General features: G+C 42.4%; 1 protein-coding gene across 6 annotated transcripts in view; it reads left to right on the top strand.

The window, feature by feature from the left end:
• Positions 1–18,909, top strand: part of RHBDD1 (rhomboid domain containing 1) — a 131,802-nt gene that overhangs the window by 75,586 nt on the left and 37,307 nt on the right. For 2 of the 6 annotated variants that reach the window (XM_039257617.1, XM_039257618.1), the window contains exon 7: positions 8,679–8,857. The exons of 2 other annotated variants lie outside the window; for them this stretch is intronic. In XM_039257617.1, coding sequence (XP_039113548.1) covers positions 8,679–8,842 — 164 coding nt within the window. In that variant the 3' untranslated portion in view covers positions 8,843–8,857. Of the gene's footprint in view, positions 1–1,685; positions 1,870–5,754; positions 6,436–8,678; positions 8,858–18,909 lie in introns of those variants that run through there. 2 more of the 6 variants (XM_039257621.1, XM_039257623.1) reach the window with 2 other exon arrangements.

Here is an 18,909-nt window from a genome sequence, read left to right as displayed (position 1 = left end):
CTCCTGACCTACCGAACCCAGTCTCTCTGGGGGCAGAGCCTAGGAATGTGTGTTTTGAACAGGCTTTCCAGAAGATTTCTTTTACAGACCGATATATGAAAAGCACTGTATTTATTTTGCCATCTTTGCTGTGAGTTGGCTTATTACTGTTACTCTTGTTTTACTAAGTGACTAAAAACCATCTCTTCATTCATTCAATAAGCATTTATTAAGGTCTTATGATGTTTCATGGACTGTGTTAGGTACACAGGGAACACAGAGGTAAAAGATGGACTCTTCCTCAAAAAGTTCACAGTCTTGGGTGGAGGAGATGCCTGCTGGATGCCGCAGGGAGCAGGTAACTCTCATAGCAGGTGCTAAGGTGGGAGTGCTCAGCTAAGAAAGGCGCAGGCCAACCAATTGAGGTAGGGAGAGGGGTGAGCTCTGCCTTAACCACAGCTACCAGACCCTCACAGAGGACTTGGACCTTCAAGGACATAGGGAGTTGGCAGAGATGTGGGCGGGTCTTCCAGGCGGGAGTCAGTGTCCCATAGACCAGGTGGTGAGGGCGTGGTCAGCCAGCCCTCCAGTTCGAAGGGAGCATTAAGTGAAGGCAGGGAAGAAGAATGGGAAGCAAGGCTGCGGTCTGAGCCCAAAGGTCCTAGAATTAAACAGGCCAAGTGGAAAATGGACCTGGAATGTGGAGTGACTGCCAGTAGAGTCCTGTGTGCGGGAGGGACGTGATCCGAGCTGTGCTTTACGAATCTGGCTACAGTCGTTGCACAGGAAGGACCAGGCACCTGTGGGGAGCAGAGGCATTATGCTAGATGATAAGAATGCATCAGCTGTGACAACTCGGCTTATGACTTTAGCAGCAGTGTGCATGGAGGTCAAATGACAGCAGTAGTCCAAACGAGAAACAATGAGGAAGGCGGCAAGAGAAATGGAGAGGAAGAGTTAAGTCAGTATTTCTTGGGTAAAGCATATCAGAATTATGGTGTATATGTAACAGATCACCCAGACACATACTCACTCTTTCTCTCTCTCTCTTTCTCTCTCTCTCTCTCTGTCTCTCTCTCTCTCTCTCTCTCACACACACACACACACACACACACACACACACACAGCTAAAAACAGTAAACATTTTGTCTTGCTCTAGAGCATATAGTGCAGCTGGCCAAAGCTTAAGTGACCTTAGCTCGCCCTCTGTGCTGAGGGGTCTGTGGTGGGTCACCTGGAGCTGACTGCTGGGGGATGACCCCATTCACTTGCCTGACTGACCGTCGTGTGAGGCGATGGTGGAGATGAGGCCGTGCACCCCTGCTTGGCCAGCCGGCTGGCCCAGGCTCATCCACCAGGCCTCAGCCCAAAGCTTCTGAGAGAGTGAAAACGATTCTTAGGCTGGCACGTTGTCAATTCCATTGTATTTGTTGCTGAAATGAATACGCTGCCCAGACTCCTGGGATGCAGAAGTAGAAGCCACCTCTTCATGGCAGGAGCTGCAGAGTCACGTTGTGAAGAGGATGGATAGAAGGCAAGGGAGAGAATTAGGGCCATTCTCATATCATTACATCGCATATACTCAATGGGTTACTGGTATCACAATTGCTAACAGCACGCTTAGCCTCGGAATCCTAACTTCTGGGGACAGGGCCCCAGAGCCTCTACTAAAACAAATTTTCATGGTTTTATTCCTATGCAAACAGGGGTTTAGTCACTATCAGGCAAGACAGGAGATATTATGGGATAAGGACAGGTGGAACAGAGCTACTGCACACGGGCTTTATACCAGATTTCGTGTTGGACCCCCGAGGGACAGCGCGAGGGCAGTTCCTTAAAGCCATGTAACTGTTCTGTGTAGTGATGATTGTGGTGGATACACGACTCTGTATTTGTCAGAACTCACATACCTGTACATCACAAACTCAATTTTCCCATAAGGAAATGTTGAAGGAGGTAAATAAAAATTAATATGAAACCCTGTGAAATAATGCGTGGTCCTGCAGAGACCATCGACGACAACGAAAACCATCACCTGAAAGGTTGTTGAGGGACCAGACAGTGAGGAAGTTGTCACCTCAGAGTGGAAATGCTGATAACAAAGGGGAAAATGTACCTCTGCAACAGAGAGATCAACGCAGTGATTAAGCTCAGCTCAGAGGTGTCATTAGTGAGATGGCCTGTGTGTTTCCCAGGGAGGCGGATGAGGCACACAACATCATATTCTTGCTGAAAGTGTTTCACGTGACTTCGAGCCTCTCGATGTAAGTGTCAGTATATAGGAAATACATGGGATAGAGGGACAGGCTGAATAGCACCATGGAGAAATAATTGGACAAAACATGGGATTTCTGCAATTCAAGGAGACTGGTCTCCTGGAGAAAAAAAAAATCCGTGTCAAAAAACAAAAAACAGGGTGGTGTTTTGTATTAAGAGTAAATAACAGTCAAACATAACATGAGAACCTTGAAGGAGTGGCTGTAAAAACAGTTTATAAGGAAATGGGAATTCTGCATTTGGACTAGATATTAGATGTTGTTAGGGAAGTAATCTGAGTTTCTTGGAGGTGACGATGGTGTCATGGATAAGCAGCAGAATGTCCCTTGTTCTTGGGAGGTACACACTAAAGTATTTAGAAGCAAAATAATATGTTGTCTGCAGCCTACTTTGGAAGGTCAGTGGAAACAACCCGGTACCTTCTGGCTTGCTCCCCCTGCACCCCCGCCAAGTACTGCATCCAAATAGATTTGGGAAACACTGCAAAGCTATAAAAATATAGCAAACTATATCCCCTTAAAGATGCAGCATGGCACAGTTCTAATTGGGAAGCCAGTTTATTAAATGACTGTTTTCTAAACTCCTCTGACCACGGAACTTTATTTTCAGTGAGTGATTTTAAGAACATATGGGATGAGTTCTAAGGAAGTTGACCTAACGAGACTTCGCAAAGTGCACTTTACAGGCTCAGGTGGCAGCAAAGGGATTAGCTTTACAAACTGTTTATATTATAAATTTCAGGCTTATTTTCTTTAAAACACTTTGTGATTGTCTTATTAAGAATGAGACACCATGGCACTCCTGGGTGGCTCAGTCAGTTGAGTGTCCAACTTTTCATTTCTTTCCCTCAGGTCATGATCTCAAGGTATGTGAGATCAAGGCCTGCATCAGGCTCCATGCTGACAGTGCAGAGCCCGCTTGGGATTTTCTCTCTGTCTTTCTCCTGCTCACCCACATGCTCTTTCTCTCTCTTTCTCTCTCTCAAAATAAAAATAAAAAAATAAACTTAAAAAAATATACCAAAGAGGCATTGTTTAAAATTTTTTTTTTAATGTTTGCTTATTTTTGAGAGAGAGAGAGAGGAGAGACAGAAGGGGACACAGAATCTGAAGCAGGCTCCAGGCCCTGAGCCATCAGCACAGAGCCCGACATAGGGCTTGAACTCATGAACTGTGAGATCATGACCTGAGCCATAGTCGAACGCCCAACCAACTGAGCCACCCAGGTGCCCCCCAAAAAACATTATTTTAAAGGCCTTAATATTTTGTAGCCTTTTTTTCCCTATGCAGAAAGTATTTGGTTTGAGTTAATTTTATAAACTTCTGACTGTATAGTATGTACTATTTTGTACCTTACTTATTTTCCTTCAGTGTTCTGTTGTATTTTTTCTGTTGTATATTTTCATACCGCTAGATTTTTTGAACATCTAGACCCTCTATGTATTAGATTTATACCTAAGTATTTTTTTGGAGGGGAAGGTAGGCTGTTCTAAGTAGTCATTTTCAAGAACTTCCATTTGTTGAGATTATTGTATGTTTTTTTCTTCTTAAATTATTTTGAATTTCAAAGTTGAAGAAGGTTTGCATTCTCAGGATGAGGCTCACCTGGTTGTGACATTTTATGGTCCATCCTGGTGAAAATACCATGTGCTCCTGAAACGGATGGGTATTCTGCTCTGGTTGGGTGAAATATTCTATAAACGTTAATTAGATTGACAGTTCAGCACCCCCATTCTGATTATCTACCTGTTCTATTGCGTACTGCATTCTGAATTATATGAGTTATATGAAAACATTTATATTTATATATATATATAATTCGGTATTCCTGAATGCTTAGGGTTGCTGTGGTTACCCTCTGTACACCAAACACTTGAGATTCCTCCAGGTTACCTTGTCTTTTAGGGTGGGGGCCGATTTGCTGAAGACATTCTCTCGGCATCTGCTTGACCTTCAGCAGCGTCTCCTCTGTGCTGTGCTTGGGCAGTTCATGCCCCTTCTCCGTGGTGCACGCTGCTGCTGCTGCTTCCTGTGGTTTTATAGTCTGGGGTGGCGGGCAAGCGGGGTACGCTCTGATTAGGCCTTGATCCTAGGCAGTGACTGTGTCGTGATTAGAGTTATGGCCTTCTCCGTGTTCCTGGCCCGCCCCCAAGTCTAGAGGTCCCTTTTCATTTCCCCTCCTCCTTTTCTAGGCTGCAGTAGGTTTTCACCATGTTCCTTAAGGAAAGAGTGGTCTTTGCCTTTCTCCCAGGCAGTGACGGCTTTCGTTCCATAGGGATACAGAAGGAGGATCGGGGCAGTCTTTTTTTTTTTTTTTTTTTTAAACAAACCTTTCCTGCCCTGACTGCTGTGCTTTCTCCCAGGACTGACAAAGGATGTTTTCTGTGGACTCAACTGTCCGTTTTGGGAGGCCCACAAGAGGTTCTGAGAAGAGCCCAGAAGTGGGTGTGAACTCTTATATTGTAGCCCCCAGTACACTTTGTGTTATATTTCCATGAGTATAACCTGTGTTCTCTTGCTCACACTCAGCCTTTAGCAATTCGTTCATGGTTTCGGCCAAATTCTTTTTTTGAGCATCCAGCCGTGTGTTCTAGGTACGCAAGGGCTCAGGTACCTTTTAGACCTCTGTTTAGCTGCCTTACTGCCTCAGCTCCTTGATGGTTCAGAAAAAGTTATTAATTTGCAGATTGTCCAGCATTTATGTTTATTATAAGGATAGGAGTGATGCTTTCCCTAGCTTTCTGCACCCCAAAGAGAAGTTGGAAACATTCCTTGTTCTTAACTGGGGTTTGAATCTATCATTCTTAGTACATTTACTTATTACCTTTTCGTGTTTGTTTGTTTGAATAAGATCCTCCTGTCACGAAGTAGGCAGAATCTATAGTCCTTTTTCAAAGGGCTGGATGCTTAATTTTTTCTCTTTGATTTATAGTTTTCAGAGCAAGAAGTTAGTGTCATAGAGCAATGCTGAGATTTGAAAGGGCCAACTAATAGAAATTCATTTGGTTGAATGCCAGTCCAGCAAGAAACCTCCAGCACCAATTAGTTTCAGATTGTTCTTTAGTTAAATTATCCTGGAGGAGGAAATTAAAGAATCAAGGTGGCACTTTTTTAACCTCACAATTCGCTGTTGGCATAGCCCTCAACAGGACCCGGCTGTACATGTCCTGAAGCTCATGCCGGGAATACTCATCCCAAAGTAGCCTTTGTAGGAGAAATCGTGGAATCCCTGTTATTTCAAGGAGCCTGCGCATTTACTACTCTCCACAGAAATCTTGTCTTGTTCTGTTGGCGGTCTCCGCTTTTATAAGCAAGTCCAAGAGGCAGCTGATAGCACAATAATAGAAAAATTTTGGAAAAGAGCCATCTCTTTCTTTGAGTCAAAAGGCAGATGCCAAGTGGGAACATTAGCTCATTGCATTTTCCTCTCTCCCCTCCCCCACATCCTTCTATGTATAATTTGTGCCTTTTTTTTTTTTTTTTTTTTTTTTTTAAATAGCCTGCCACCAAGTTCAGCTGGCGGCCGGGTACAAAGCTGTGTTCTTTTCAACTTCTGTCTGCCAGCCTGGAGCATGTGCCCTGGTTAAAGCTGGAAATCCTTGCTGACATGTGGAGGAACTTGTGCCGCTTTTCTTAGACTCTTTCTGAAAGGCAAATGGCCACGATCACACTTTGGCTCTCTCGTGAAAATCAGGCAGATCTCTCACCCCCCCTCACACACACATACACCGTACAGTTGGGGGTTGCTGGTTGGCCATATGTGAAGCCATGGTGGAATATGCTACAAAGGTCTTGGCTTCAGAATGAATCTGGTTGTTGCTTTGTCTCTGAGTTTCCCGACGTGAAATTGCCGGGGGAGCCATTTTGGGGAAAATGTTGAGGTTCCAAATCAATATCTAGTGCTTTTGTTATTACCAGATTATTTGACAATATCTTTGAATCTTGTTTGTAAGCATTCTGTGTTCATAGGAACCAACCGAGACACATTTTAGGTTAAAAAAAAAAAAAAAAAGACTAATGTACAACGTTGCTTTTTACTGAAGCTACACCAGGGTCTATAAGAGCAGCATTTGTCTTGTTTCTTTATCGTGTGGACACGTTTGTAGAAAATGGAACACATTACGTTCATTCTTTCTCTCTCTCCTGGTGTGGCACAAAGAGAAAATGATAGGGACTTCGGTGGCCTGCATTTCAGTCCTGGCATATTTACTTTACTTGAGGTGAGAATGCCTGAATATCATCAGACTTTCATTTTATTATTATTATTATTATTATTATTATTATTTTATAGTAAAGAGTTGAATTGGGTCTTGTCTTCCTTTTCCATTATTGTGTAGTAATGGACTGAGTAGGAGGAGTGTGGCCAGAAAGAGGTGGAGGGTTCTGGGAACCGTGGGGAATATTGGTGTTTGACCTGTAGGTCTCAGGTCTTAGGGATGAAAGACCGTTTCAGCAATAGAAACTCACACAGCCATCCACGGCAGACCCAAATCGATAAATACGTGGCTTAGACGGTGGTAGCTTATTTGGCTGCATGATTATATGATCCTTCCTTGGCCCAGGGCAGGCATAATGCGGTTGGCAGTTTTTAACATATGCAAATGCTCACGGCTGGCCGTGGGTTGGCAGAGGCATTATGGGCCAGGACAGAGACATACAGCTAATTCTCTGTGACCACATAACTTTTTTTTTTTTTTTTTTTTTAAGTAAATTGGTGTGTTTTCCCCTAGGAAGAGTGTCTATGTAATGAAAAAGTACCATCTGCCGGATTGTCTAAAAGCAGTATCATTGCAGAACACTTCGTACAGATTACAGTTCTTACTCGCTGCTCTGTGTTGGGCGATACTTCAGTGAGTGAAGTTTGATGTTCAAGACTGTGTCTAGATGTCAAATTGTGCACGTAAAGAACCAGAAGCACATGCGTTTTAAAATCTGCGAAACAATACGTGAATCTCCCAGCCCGGGAGAAAAATTGTGAAAGGAGTGAGCCCCAGTTCTGTTTGGGTCCCTGTTGGAAAGGAGCAGCATCTCTTGATGTCCCAGATTTTAAAATATTAACCATAGCCCGCAGTTACTGAAATAATAAAATAGAAGTAAAGATACATGAAATTTAAACATATTTGGGAACTTGACAGTAGTAGTTACACGTGTATTTATAATTTTTCCTCTGCTGCTACCCCCCACGATCACCATTTATTAAAAGGCATTATTCAGATGCTAATGAGGAGATTTAACAATAAAAGTATAAATGGAACTGTAATGAATCAATTCCACTCACCCATGGCCCCTCCATCCTCCCCCACGCTTGGGGACCACTTTGGGCTACCAGATCTTAAGTTAGGTCTTGGAAATATTACCTGGCACCCTCATCGTGTCGGTCAAGTTCATTATTTATGCGGTTACTCAGCAAATCTGTGTTTGAGCCCCTTGTGTGCGTCAGATACCATTTAGCATTGCAGGCTACAGAAATGAAGAAATCCTGTTATTTACCATCTTTGCTGAATAGTAGGAGATTTCAGTGACGGACTTCTCTTCAGCTCACCAGTGACGGACTTCTCTTCAGCTCACCAATATATTAGATCCACGAAAGTGATGTGGTGACTTCTGAGTTGATCACTTTACTTACCCATCTGTGAAATTCTCCACTTTAGCAAAACCATTTTCTCTAAGCTATATAAGAATTTTATATACTACCAAGTTTACTGATACAGTGATTTGTGTACTCAAGCTATCTATACAGTTTTTAATCTCAGAAGTTATGTGTATGGTCAGCATCCCATAAAATCAAATAATTGCAGAAAACTATTAACATAGACCTGATTTAAGAAACTCTTATTATTTCTACAAAATGTATCAATATGGAAAAGAGATATCAAATAGGGCTTTAAAATTACAGTGGATCTTAAATCCTTATTAAACCATTGAGGGTATGAGGAGGTTTCTAATCCTACATATTTATACTAAAATATAATACAAAACAAGTTTCTTTTTTTTTTTGAAGGCCCAGACTTTGTTTCATAGACTCATTAGTTGATATTTTCAGTGAATTGGATTTTCTTTTCTTTTTATTTGAGCCTTTCTGATTCCTCTTTAAGCATTGTAATTACACATCAAAGTGAATATATATAACATTTCTCATGACTGTGTCTTAATAGTTCCTCTTCATCTTTGAGGTTAACTATGACACTATTGATGAGTTTGGTGTTGTAAAGAGCTACCTTGTTGAGCATATTAAGCATGTGACTTCAGTTTAAATCTTGGGGATGGGTATGTTATTGTGACCCTTTGCTTAATTTATTTAGATTATGTTTAAAGTCAATGACAAAGAGTAGGACAAAGCAGCACCAGTTTCATATGTAACTGTGACCTGCTGGCAGTGACCTTACGAGGCATCATATCTGACACCTGATTTTGCCCAAACAGACTCAGAGAAGCCAAGAGACTTAATAGCCCATCACCATCTATATACATGTCTGCTAACTTGGCCTCGATTATTGTTGACAGTGTCCTGCTCTGGGGATGCAGGTATGAGGAGCCTGGGAGTCAAGACCTCCCTGGAAGGTGCTAGATTGGATACACATTTCTAGAGCTCCCGTGAGTCCACCCTACAGCTGAATCTCTGAGTGAGTTTTCACCTCCGCCTTCTGGACGTGACTACAGACAGACTTTCAGCTTCTCCCTGTCGCCAGGGGCAGAGACCACCTGGCTTTTGAGGTAAGGGAGATGGGTGATAGTGTGACAAACGGATCTGATGCACGTGTGCTAACATCTGGTAAGATGTGTGCTGTGATCGCTGCACGTTTCTGCTTCTGTTTCGCCATTGGAATGGTCAGCGCTCAACTCCTTTTCTGGAAGTTGCACCTGAATTCCAGATGTCCTGAGGGAGACTGTGCTGAGGACCCAAGACAGGTTGATGGTGGCTGCCTGATCTCACCTATAACCATCTTGAGAATTTGGTTAACATTTGTTGTTCCGGTTATAAAAGCAATATGTATTTGCTGTGGAAAATACAGATGAGAAAAGAAGACCAAAAAGAACCCATAAGCACACCACCCAGAGAAGAACCACATAACATTTGAGGTGTATCCTTGCAGCCCCTCCCCATAGCATAGGCACCCAGAAGGAAACCACAGCAAATGTTGTGGTGAAATTCTTTCTAAGTCAACAAGAATTAAGTGCCTCTCTATGGAGCAAGGAACGTTCACATAAAAGAAACATTTATAATTATCTTCGTTATTTCAGATTGTGAAGTAGTGGCACAGAGGAGTTAAATGATTTGCCCAGGGTCATATTCTAAGTGGTAAACACCAGACAAGAAGGGACACTAGTTGGGACACTGTTTATGTCCTACAACAGAGCCTGTTTAAAAAAGCATTTCTAGGCTGCCACTGAATTGTTGGTGACAGGAGGGACCTTTTGTCCACATAGTCAAAACCTAACTGAGCTGGAGTTATGTTTGTGTTCTTGAAGGTGGTTTGGCTGTTGTGATTTTCCTGAATTCAGAGCACTGAACACGGAGGTGGTTGTGGCTACATTTAGAAAGACCGTATTGCTTATAGAATAACAATGACATTTCCATGACTGCTGTCTTCACCTGTCCGCATATGATTGGCTAAGTCCTCTTGTTTGGTTGGTTTTCAGTTTTTGTTTAAGCAACAGATCTGGATACATTTAAAAATCACAAAATAAATGGTTTTCTGTAGGGAAAGAACTCCCTTTTACACAAGAAACCTGCATCTAAGGTACCTTAAAGGACACACACTCAAAAAAATTTTTTTAAAAAAGTGCTTACTATAGACAATCATAAATAGTCATCTTGGCTGTCATTCATTTCTACCAAAATTTATAGCATATGAATGTGAAAATACTGCTTTTAATATGGAAACATCAGTGACATTTTAAGTAAGGGTATTTGCATCATTCATTTTAATAGGGCTCTATTTTTGTTCAGTAGCTTTCCTTTAAAAAACTTTCTTTAATGTTTATTTTTAAGAGAGAGACAAACACACACAGAGTATGAGCAGGGGAGGGGCAGAAAGAGAGGGAGTCACAAAATCTGAAGCAAGCTCCAGGCTCTGAGCTGTCAGCACAGATCTGATGCAGGGCTTGAACCCACAAACTGTGAGATCACGACCTGAGCCTAAGTCGGGCGCTTAACTGACTGAGCCACCCAGGTGCCCCTAGTAACTTTCCTTTTAGAGGAGAAATGATTGAGAACAAAAAGGAATGAATATGCTCACATTAGATGTGGCTTAAGACATCAGAATTTTACATCAGGCTGTCACACATTTCTCCTGCTCCTTAGGAGTGGGAATTAGTCCCATGAGAATTTCCGGTGTCATCCACTCTGCCTCTCAAAGTTCCCTTTGTCAGAGTTGCGCAGTCTTCCATTTATTTTGTTGTGTTGTCTTGCTAGTAAGAAAAATCAAGTCATACGTTGGTTTCCATTTATTATAGACTCACAAATGGCTTTCACAGTGGTCTAGTTTCATCACATGGCGGTTCTCCAAGGGTCCAGAACTATTTATAATTCTGTTGTATTTAGTTACGGAGAGCCAGATGTGAGAGTCATGCATACTATGTATTTATATATCTTCATGAATCTCAATTAGGGACCAGAAACCTTCCTGTGTCACATCTGTGTTATTCAAATCTATTTTTGTTGTACCAAAATTGTGCAGTGTTATGAAGATCACTATAAATATTAGGCTGATTAAAATGACATTGTAATCATCTGCTTTGGAAAAATTGCAAATGGCCTAATCATGCCCTGAGAAGGGACAGGTTAAATAAATTATGATATAGACTAATACTCAGTCATTAAAAAAGACCTAGTGAATGTACTGTAAAAAAAGATTGGGATAATATTTCACAAAATGCCACTTATCCTTATTTCTCAAGCATAAGATTAGGGTGACTTTTCTTGTTTTGACTTAACTCCCTTTTCGAAAATTTCTACAAAATCATGTAGAACCTTTCTAAGGAAAAAAAATTATTAAAATGAATCTGGGCATTGCTAAAAATGTTTACTGTTAGCCATGCTGTTCTGTGATGTTCTCCACAGCCCCATTCCATGTAAGGCTGCAGGTGGTTTTGCTGTGGACAAGTGCAGAGACGCCTCATTCATTCACTTCCAGCCTCTGCAGGCTACCGATGGGCAGTCAGAGTGATGGAGGAGGCTGAGCAGAGCCTGGCTTTCAAACTAGGATCGCTCCAGATCCAGTCTCCCCTTTTCCTTTTTGCTTCTCCCCTTTCCCTTTCCATCTTTCCTCTGAACCTTCCAGGCTAAAGTGATCCATGCACTTTAGGCAAGAAGGCCCGCGGCTCCTGTTTTTAGTAGCTAGCTCTCCCTGGCTATTGCAGTGATTGTTTCCTTAAGGTTCCAGAACATGCTGGATTCTGGTTTAGTTTGAGGCTGCTTTCGCACAGAGTTTCAGAACCATTGTACCAGGCGGGCCCATTTTACCTGACAGTGTAGGAAATGTAAAGCTTCGTACATTTTTTCGAGTGTGGTCCTTTGCTATCTGTTGCACTTCGTCTGAACGAAAGGTTGTGTGGTGTTTAGAACGCAGCGGTTTGGGTCACCAGGGAAAGACGTCTGGCATGCTTTCTGTGGGAGAGCATTGTTGTGTTGCAAAATACAGTTTTGTGTGACTAGAAAACAGTATGGGTTGACTCCTGAATCACTACATTTAGAAGTCTTTGCAAATCCACCTAAACAACCCAGAGCCCAGTCGTTTTTAATTTTCAGCTCTGTGAGACTAAAAGGAAACAGTTTGCTTTTGGCTACAGTGATGCTGAAGGAACATAAAGTGTAGCTCGCCCAGGGACAGTAGACAGTAAGGGAGATTAAGTGTTTAATAACTGACTCCTAGAAGTGACATCTGTATAGAGCACCTGCTGTCTTCATTATAACTTTAAATAAGCTGTGTCTCTGGGGGTTAGTGGGGCCCTTCTTTTGACACACTGCTGGGACAAAGATACATTGTAAACCTCCAGGTAATTTGCTGTTGCATCCAGGACGCTTTTTGCTGGGACATTTGGGGGCACAGAGGGAAATAAGCCCCTGACTTTGATGACTCAGGCCCAGAAAGGCCCATTTTGAGCATAATTTTGACACGATGACCATTGTCAAGTTATGACATTTCCCAGCCCTTGGTAGCCCTAATTATTTGCTGATTGTCATTTTAATGTTTTATATAATCACAGAAGCATGCAGACCAGGCTTCCTGGCATGTGGGCAGCCCTGTTTAGAGTAATGCTGGCTTTCTCCGAACACTTTGAGGAAGGGGCCTGAGCACCGCCTGTGTCGATGGCTTCTTTCTGTTACGGTTTTACTCATCACAGTCCCGCATATGGGGACATGGGTGGGTAGAAGCCAAAGTCCTTCGAGGAGTACCTTTCTCGAAGTACCGTTTAAAAATCCATTGCCATTTTGGCAGATTACCATCCACCAAGAATGATTTCCATAAGTGATGGCTGTGAAAAACCGTGGGGCCCCAGAAAATAGTATTTAATCAGCAATGTGGTTCATCTTATTAGCCGGAGGAGAAAATAACTCACCACTACTCTATTATAGATAAGATTGTTGGAAGCAAAAATCAAAAACATCTGCTGTTTGTTTTTTTTTAAGCTGTGTGAAACTTACGCTGTGTCCCCCAAAGCAGCAGCAGTTTGTACAGATGCTGTGTACCCTGCGTCTCTGAGACCTTGACACTATACAAGGGGGACATCTTCAGAGTTAATGAGCAATTAGGACATTCTTTCCTGTCAATTAACTGGCAGAATAATGAGATCAAATGAGCACTGTCCTTAAAAACACCCAGACTTGTATTTGCTGAAAAAGCATGCCTTCCTCTGCTCTTTGCAGTTACACAAATAGAGAAATAACAACTTAAAATGGAAATAAATTAAAAATTGTGCCTACAGCAAACAGGAGGCAGAGGCATAGAGAGAGGATGGCATTTACTCTAAACTCAGAATTCACAGGTCAGCCTCCTGTGTGGCTGAAGTGCCGTCATAACAATCTGCCATCACCTTCTTTGTCTTTTTGTTTTTCATGTTTTATTTATTTCTGAAAGACAGAGAGACACAGAGACAGTGTGAGCAGGGGAGAGTCAGAGAGAGAGGGAGATACAGAATCTGAAACAGGCTCCAGGCTCTGAGCTGTCAGCACAGAGCCTAACGCGGGGCTCGAACCCACGAACCATGAGATCATGACCTGAACTGAAGTCGGACGCTTAACCGACTGAGCCACCCAGGCGCCCCCATCACCTTCTTTGTTGGCAGACAGGATACTCAGGTAGTGAGAATCCTTTCTCCTATGAATGAATGCATGATATCTAAGTTTGCGGGCAATCTAGGTATTGACTCTAAATTTGAATTAGTGGGTTCCAGACCATGGCCCATCTCAGGAGTTTGGCTTTCTTCTGAAAGTGATGAGTACTGAAGGGTGTGAACCTCTTGAGAGGGGAGCAGAGAAAATGGATAAAGACCCTGAGATAAGACAGTGGCTTATTGGAGAAACTAAGTTGGCTGGAGCTGCAATATATTTTTCAGGTGGGGCTCCATGTGGTAAGATAGGTGGGAATCAGGTTGTGAAAGGCCCTGTACATTGTATTCACAGGTTTTGTGCCTGGCCCTGGGGACTGTGGAAGACATTGAGTAGGCGAGTGATAAGATCAAATATGGATTTTTTTTTTAATATTTATTTTTGGGACAGTGCAGGTAGGGAAGGGGCAGAAAGAGAAGGACAGAGGATCCAAGTGGGCTCTGCACTGACTGGCTGATAGCAGTGAGCCCAGTGTTGGGCTGGCACTCATGAACCACAGTATCATGACCTGAGCTGAACTTGGATGCTCAACCAACTGAGCCACCCAGGCGCACCTCAGATGTGGATTTTAAGATCACTCTGTGGGGATTGGGTTGTCAGGGAAGAGATGGAACTTAATGAGTCATCATAACAGGCACCACTGTAAGGGACCCATGCATATGTATCCACGTGTGTGTGTGTGTGTGTGTGTTCACTTAATCCAACAACAGTGATGTGAGTTTTACTATTTATCCTTTGGAGAGTAGACTAAGGCAGAGGGAAGGCTGACCAAGGTCACACAGCTGGTAAGTGGTAGAGCCAGGATGTGAGCCTATATACAGTCTACGTACTGTGTATTGGTAGGATTATCATCATCATATTTTATGTAATTTATTTATTTAAAAAAATTTTGTACATTATTTTTGAGAGACGGAGAGAGAGACAGAGTGCGAATGGAAGAGAGGCAGAGAGAGAAGGAGACACAGAATCCAAAGCAGGTTCCACGCTCTGAGCAAGCTGTTAAGCACAGAGCCCGACACAGGGCTCGAACCCACAAACCATGAGATTTTGACCTGAGCTGAAGTTGTACTCTCAACCGACTGAGCCACTCAGGCGCCCCCATCATATTTTAATTAATAATAACAGTACTAGTTTTCTATGAAACACTGCTCTTACTTCATTAGCTTAGTGAACTTTTGTACTCCTACTCATTCCTATTGGAATGAAATTTGAAACTTTAGTGAATTAGAGTTCTGAAAAATACTCATCAAAAAGTTTCCAATGAAATTTTCCAAGTAGAGGTTAATTAATGTCGTCTTGGTCAACTTAACATTCTGTATACGAATTTGTGCAGCAAATTTCATGGTTGAGTGTTTTCAGGGCCTTCAGGGGATCTGTGTGAGAGCCCAGGGGATATGAAATCCCAAAATGTTTCCCCCCTTCACAGGTAACACTCAGTTAACTGTAGATAGCATCTTCCAATTCAGTGGAAAGATAGGAAAGACAGCATTAAGAATAAAGGAGAGTGGACTTTTATGAAAGAGACAGCTCACGGACATCAAGGAGAAGTGCATATATTGGTAACTGCAGTGACCACACTTGGTTTCTGAAAACAGAATCAGCATTGCCATCCAATGTGTTCTAGGAAGTGAATGGTGACTGTGGGTGCATCCAAGGACTGTAATTCAAGAAAGACCAAACACACGGTTGACGAGTATTTAAGTAACTAGAGGAGATGTTTCAGAGATTTTGCTGGTACTCAGCCAGCTGCCTGTTAGAATCACCCAGGGAGCTTTTTAAAGTTACCAATCAGAATCCGTGGCTGGTAGCCTCGGGGTGAAGGAGTGTACAGGGAGGGATGGTAGCGTGGGCCCAGGCACTGGGACTGCTTTATAAGCTCCCCTAGTCTTTAGACAGAGAAGTCCTTGAAGATCAAGGTGAGAGGTTCCCATTTACCTCTGCTTCACTCTGAAGGAGCTCTAGCAGAAGGTAGTTGGTACTTTTTTTTTTTTTAAATTGGAGGTACCATTTCAATAGTAATGTGGATTTCTAATTTCTTTGTATATGATTTTTAGAATATATGGAAAACCCATGCTTTGCCAAACATGAGCAAGAGAGCTGCCCTCTCTTCCTCCAAAATGAAGATAGGACCACATTTCCTGCCTTAAGAGAACTAGGTCAGGTGGGAGAAAGAGGAAGGGCATGTGGAGGGAGGAAACTGGTAAGGCATCAGCAAAAATAGCTATTATCTAGGGGAGACTTGTTAGTAAACAAAAAGGGGACTGTTGGTTGGGAATATTTAGGGATGTGAAGGAAGGGAGGGAGGGAGGAAAGAAAGGAAGAAGATACTTTCTTGACATGGCTCCGTGACCAAAAAAAAAAAAGAAACCATTAAGCCCATCTTACATCACATACCATTTCCTATTGGAAATCATGCAGTTAATAAATTGTAAAGTAACGTGTTTGGTTTTTGTTTATTCTGTTCTCTAGATCTGAGTTTTTACTGATGAGAAACGTTAACATGATGCAGTGAATTTTCATGATTATTGCTCGTAGCGCTTTCTTTTTATTTGTCTTTTAACATGTTTCTTATTAGAGAAGTGGTATCATCAGCCCTTTTCGTGGTTAGGGAAGTTGCAGTTCACAGGGTTACCAATTAGAGACGATTATAACCTGACGGCTTGGCTGCGCCGTTTAAAGAGAGCTCAGCCGACACTTCCAGAAACGGCGTGGAACTGTTAACCTACGAGCCCCATGCCAGTGGCTTCGCCTTAGAAGAATTACAGAGAGTTCTTGTTAACATACTCATTCCTGGGATTTTCACTCTGCAAGGGCGTTAGGAGTGGCCTGGTCCTAACCACCTAGGCACTATGCACCCTGGGAGAAGAGGTTGTTATTGGCTCGAGCCAGCAATCCACATCATTACACTCCCCACTTAAAGCTGTCATGCAAGTTCATTTTTAAGCATAATATGCAATCAAAAAATAAAAACTGAGTTCTTCGAAGGGCAATGATGCATATTGTGACCATTACTAAAGCTCTCCCACTACCTTAGAGGACTGTCAGTAAGGTCCTTTGCTGCCTGCATTTGCTTCTAAAGCAATTAGCACCTGGAATAGAGGTGGGAGATACATCCTGAAAATAAGTTTTAACAGGTTCCAGTGATCAGTGTGGATCTGGTTGCTTTTTACTCCATCACTAGGAACTACTGTGGATTTTCTGTTACCCTGTATTTAGCAAATATCCTTATGAAAGCATCCAGAACATCCTACAACTAGATTTTCTCCTTATATATGATTTTGATGTATAAACTTTTGGCCAGATTGGTGTGTGTTTTTTTTTTAATTAACATTTATTCATTTTTAAGAGACAGAGCATGAGTGAGGGAGAGCAGAGAGAGAGGGAGAACTGAATTTGAAGCAGGCTCCAGGCTCTGAGCTGTCAGCACAGAGCCCTACGCGGGGATTGAACCCACGAACCTTGGGATTATGACCTGAGCCGAAGTTGGATGCTTAACCAACTATACCAACCAGGTGCCCCTGTCCAGATTGATTTTTAAGGTACTGCAAGATTTTTAAAGACAAAATTGGGGGTCAACTTACCATATTTTATTAGTTATCTGACATTTTTTATACAGAAATGGATTTTCCATGGAAATCATTCATAGCATGGACATCTTGCTATATTCAGAAATAGAATGTCTTTGAATCAGGAGGGACCTTAGCAGACACCCTCTCAGTCATTCCCAGAATGTTCCCTGCAGCACCCATGAGTAGGCTGTCTTCACACTGTCAGAGATGGGCGTTTCTGGAAAGACCTTGTCAAATAAAATACAGAATAATTCTGTCTTTTGTGGACTGTTGCCAAGTTGGTACTTAAAGGGATTAAAATTGAAATGACTTGATGAACTGACCTTGATTTAAAATTGTTTTGTGGTATTTTATGGTGGTCATCAGATAAAGTTTAGCCAGCCAGGCAGAACACACTCTGCCTACCAAGAATTTGATTACTATTTTTTATGTGTAAAGGGGAAAAAGCAGAAAGAGCGCAGAATGTGTAGACTCCTCAGTCTGGGAGGAAGCCTTTTGCATCCTCACTTCCCCACCTGAACAAGGTCTGGGCTTTGCAGTCAGTCAGGCCCCTGTTAGAATCCCGGCCGTCTCTCCTTCACCAGTGAGCAGAGTAATTGAGGGAAATATGGGGGTTTTGTGGCAAGGGAGTTAGGCCCTGCACTTGGCTCTGTAGTGGTAGCTGCCTGAGACCGGAGCAGAAGGGCACCTGGCCCGGAAGGGACCATTTCCTCTTGCCATTTTGTTTTCCTTTTCTCTTTTTCCACGTGTTTTCTCTCTCCACTTCTCTTAGATCACTTACTAAAGTATTTTCTTTCCGCATCCATTTCAGTTTTGGAGATTCCTCCAAAAAGATAATGATGATAATGAACACCTAAGCCAATAACAGCAAGCCCCAGGCATAAGCAAGTAACTAACAAGCTCTCTTCAAATTTTCTGCCCCGGAAACATAAACAATGGCCTAAACAAATGCTCCATCAGGCATTTTTCCTTTCCATTTACTTTTCATAAGAACTCAGGAGATTGGCACAGTTGAGGCTTAGGAATTAGATGTACTAGAGTCGAGGTATGAATCCAGACCTGACTCCAAAGCTCATCATAACTCTACGTGTTACTCCAAGGATCTCCTTCTAGGAGTGTTCACTTCTATTTTTACCCCGAACCCAGGTAGCCATGATTATGAAAATGGTTACGGCCAGGACATACTTCACCTGGCTGGTGCTCTAAGCCTCTCGTGTGTATTGATTCTTTTGAGGCTCACCAAAGCTCTGTAGAAGTTCTGTTGCTCTCCCCATTTTACAGGTCAGGAAACTGAGTCATAGAGAGTTTAAGTCACTCATCCACTTACCCAGGGTCACATAGAGTTAAAAGTGGTGGTCAGACTCTGCTTCTGCTCCCTCCTGTTCACCTTAACCACCCTGGCTGTTCTTTTCCAATTTTCCAGCAACGTGAGGAATTCTTTCCTTATCCTTCCTACAGTCCTTCTAAAGCAGTGATGTGTTGGCTATCTGATCCAAAGGCTATACCAGGAGTAATGCATAAGCAAGGAAGAACAAACAGCAAATTCATTAACCAGGAATCTATTTACAGTCAATTCCCAAGGCCCGTACATAGGAGCTCCCGCTTCATTCAGAGCTGCTAATAAATGAAAGTCTTTGCATCTTTCCAAGTGCCTTGATATTTACAAGTCTCCTATTTTACCATAGGAAGCAGCCTCAACAAGCATATTCATGTGTTGACAGTCCTAATTAATACAAGTAATTAGTCCTGACAG

The sequence above is a fragment of the Hyaena hyaena genome, unplaced genomic scaffold (genome assembly GCF_003009895.1).
Source record: "Hyaena hyaena isolate Hyena2069 unplaced genomic scaffold, ASM300989v1 scaffold_628, whole genome shotgun sequence".
NCBI lineage: Eukaryota > Metazoa > Chordata > Mammalia > Carnivora > Hyaenidae > Hyaena > Hyaena hyaena.
The sequence above is the reverse complement of the archived record's forward strand: the minus strand, read 5'-3'. Positions and strand labels throughout refer to the sequence as shown.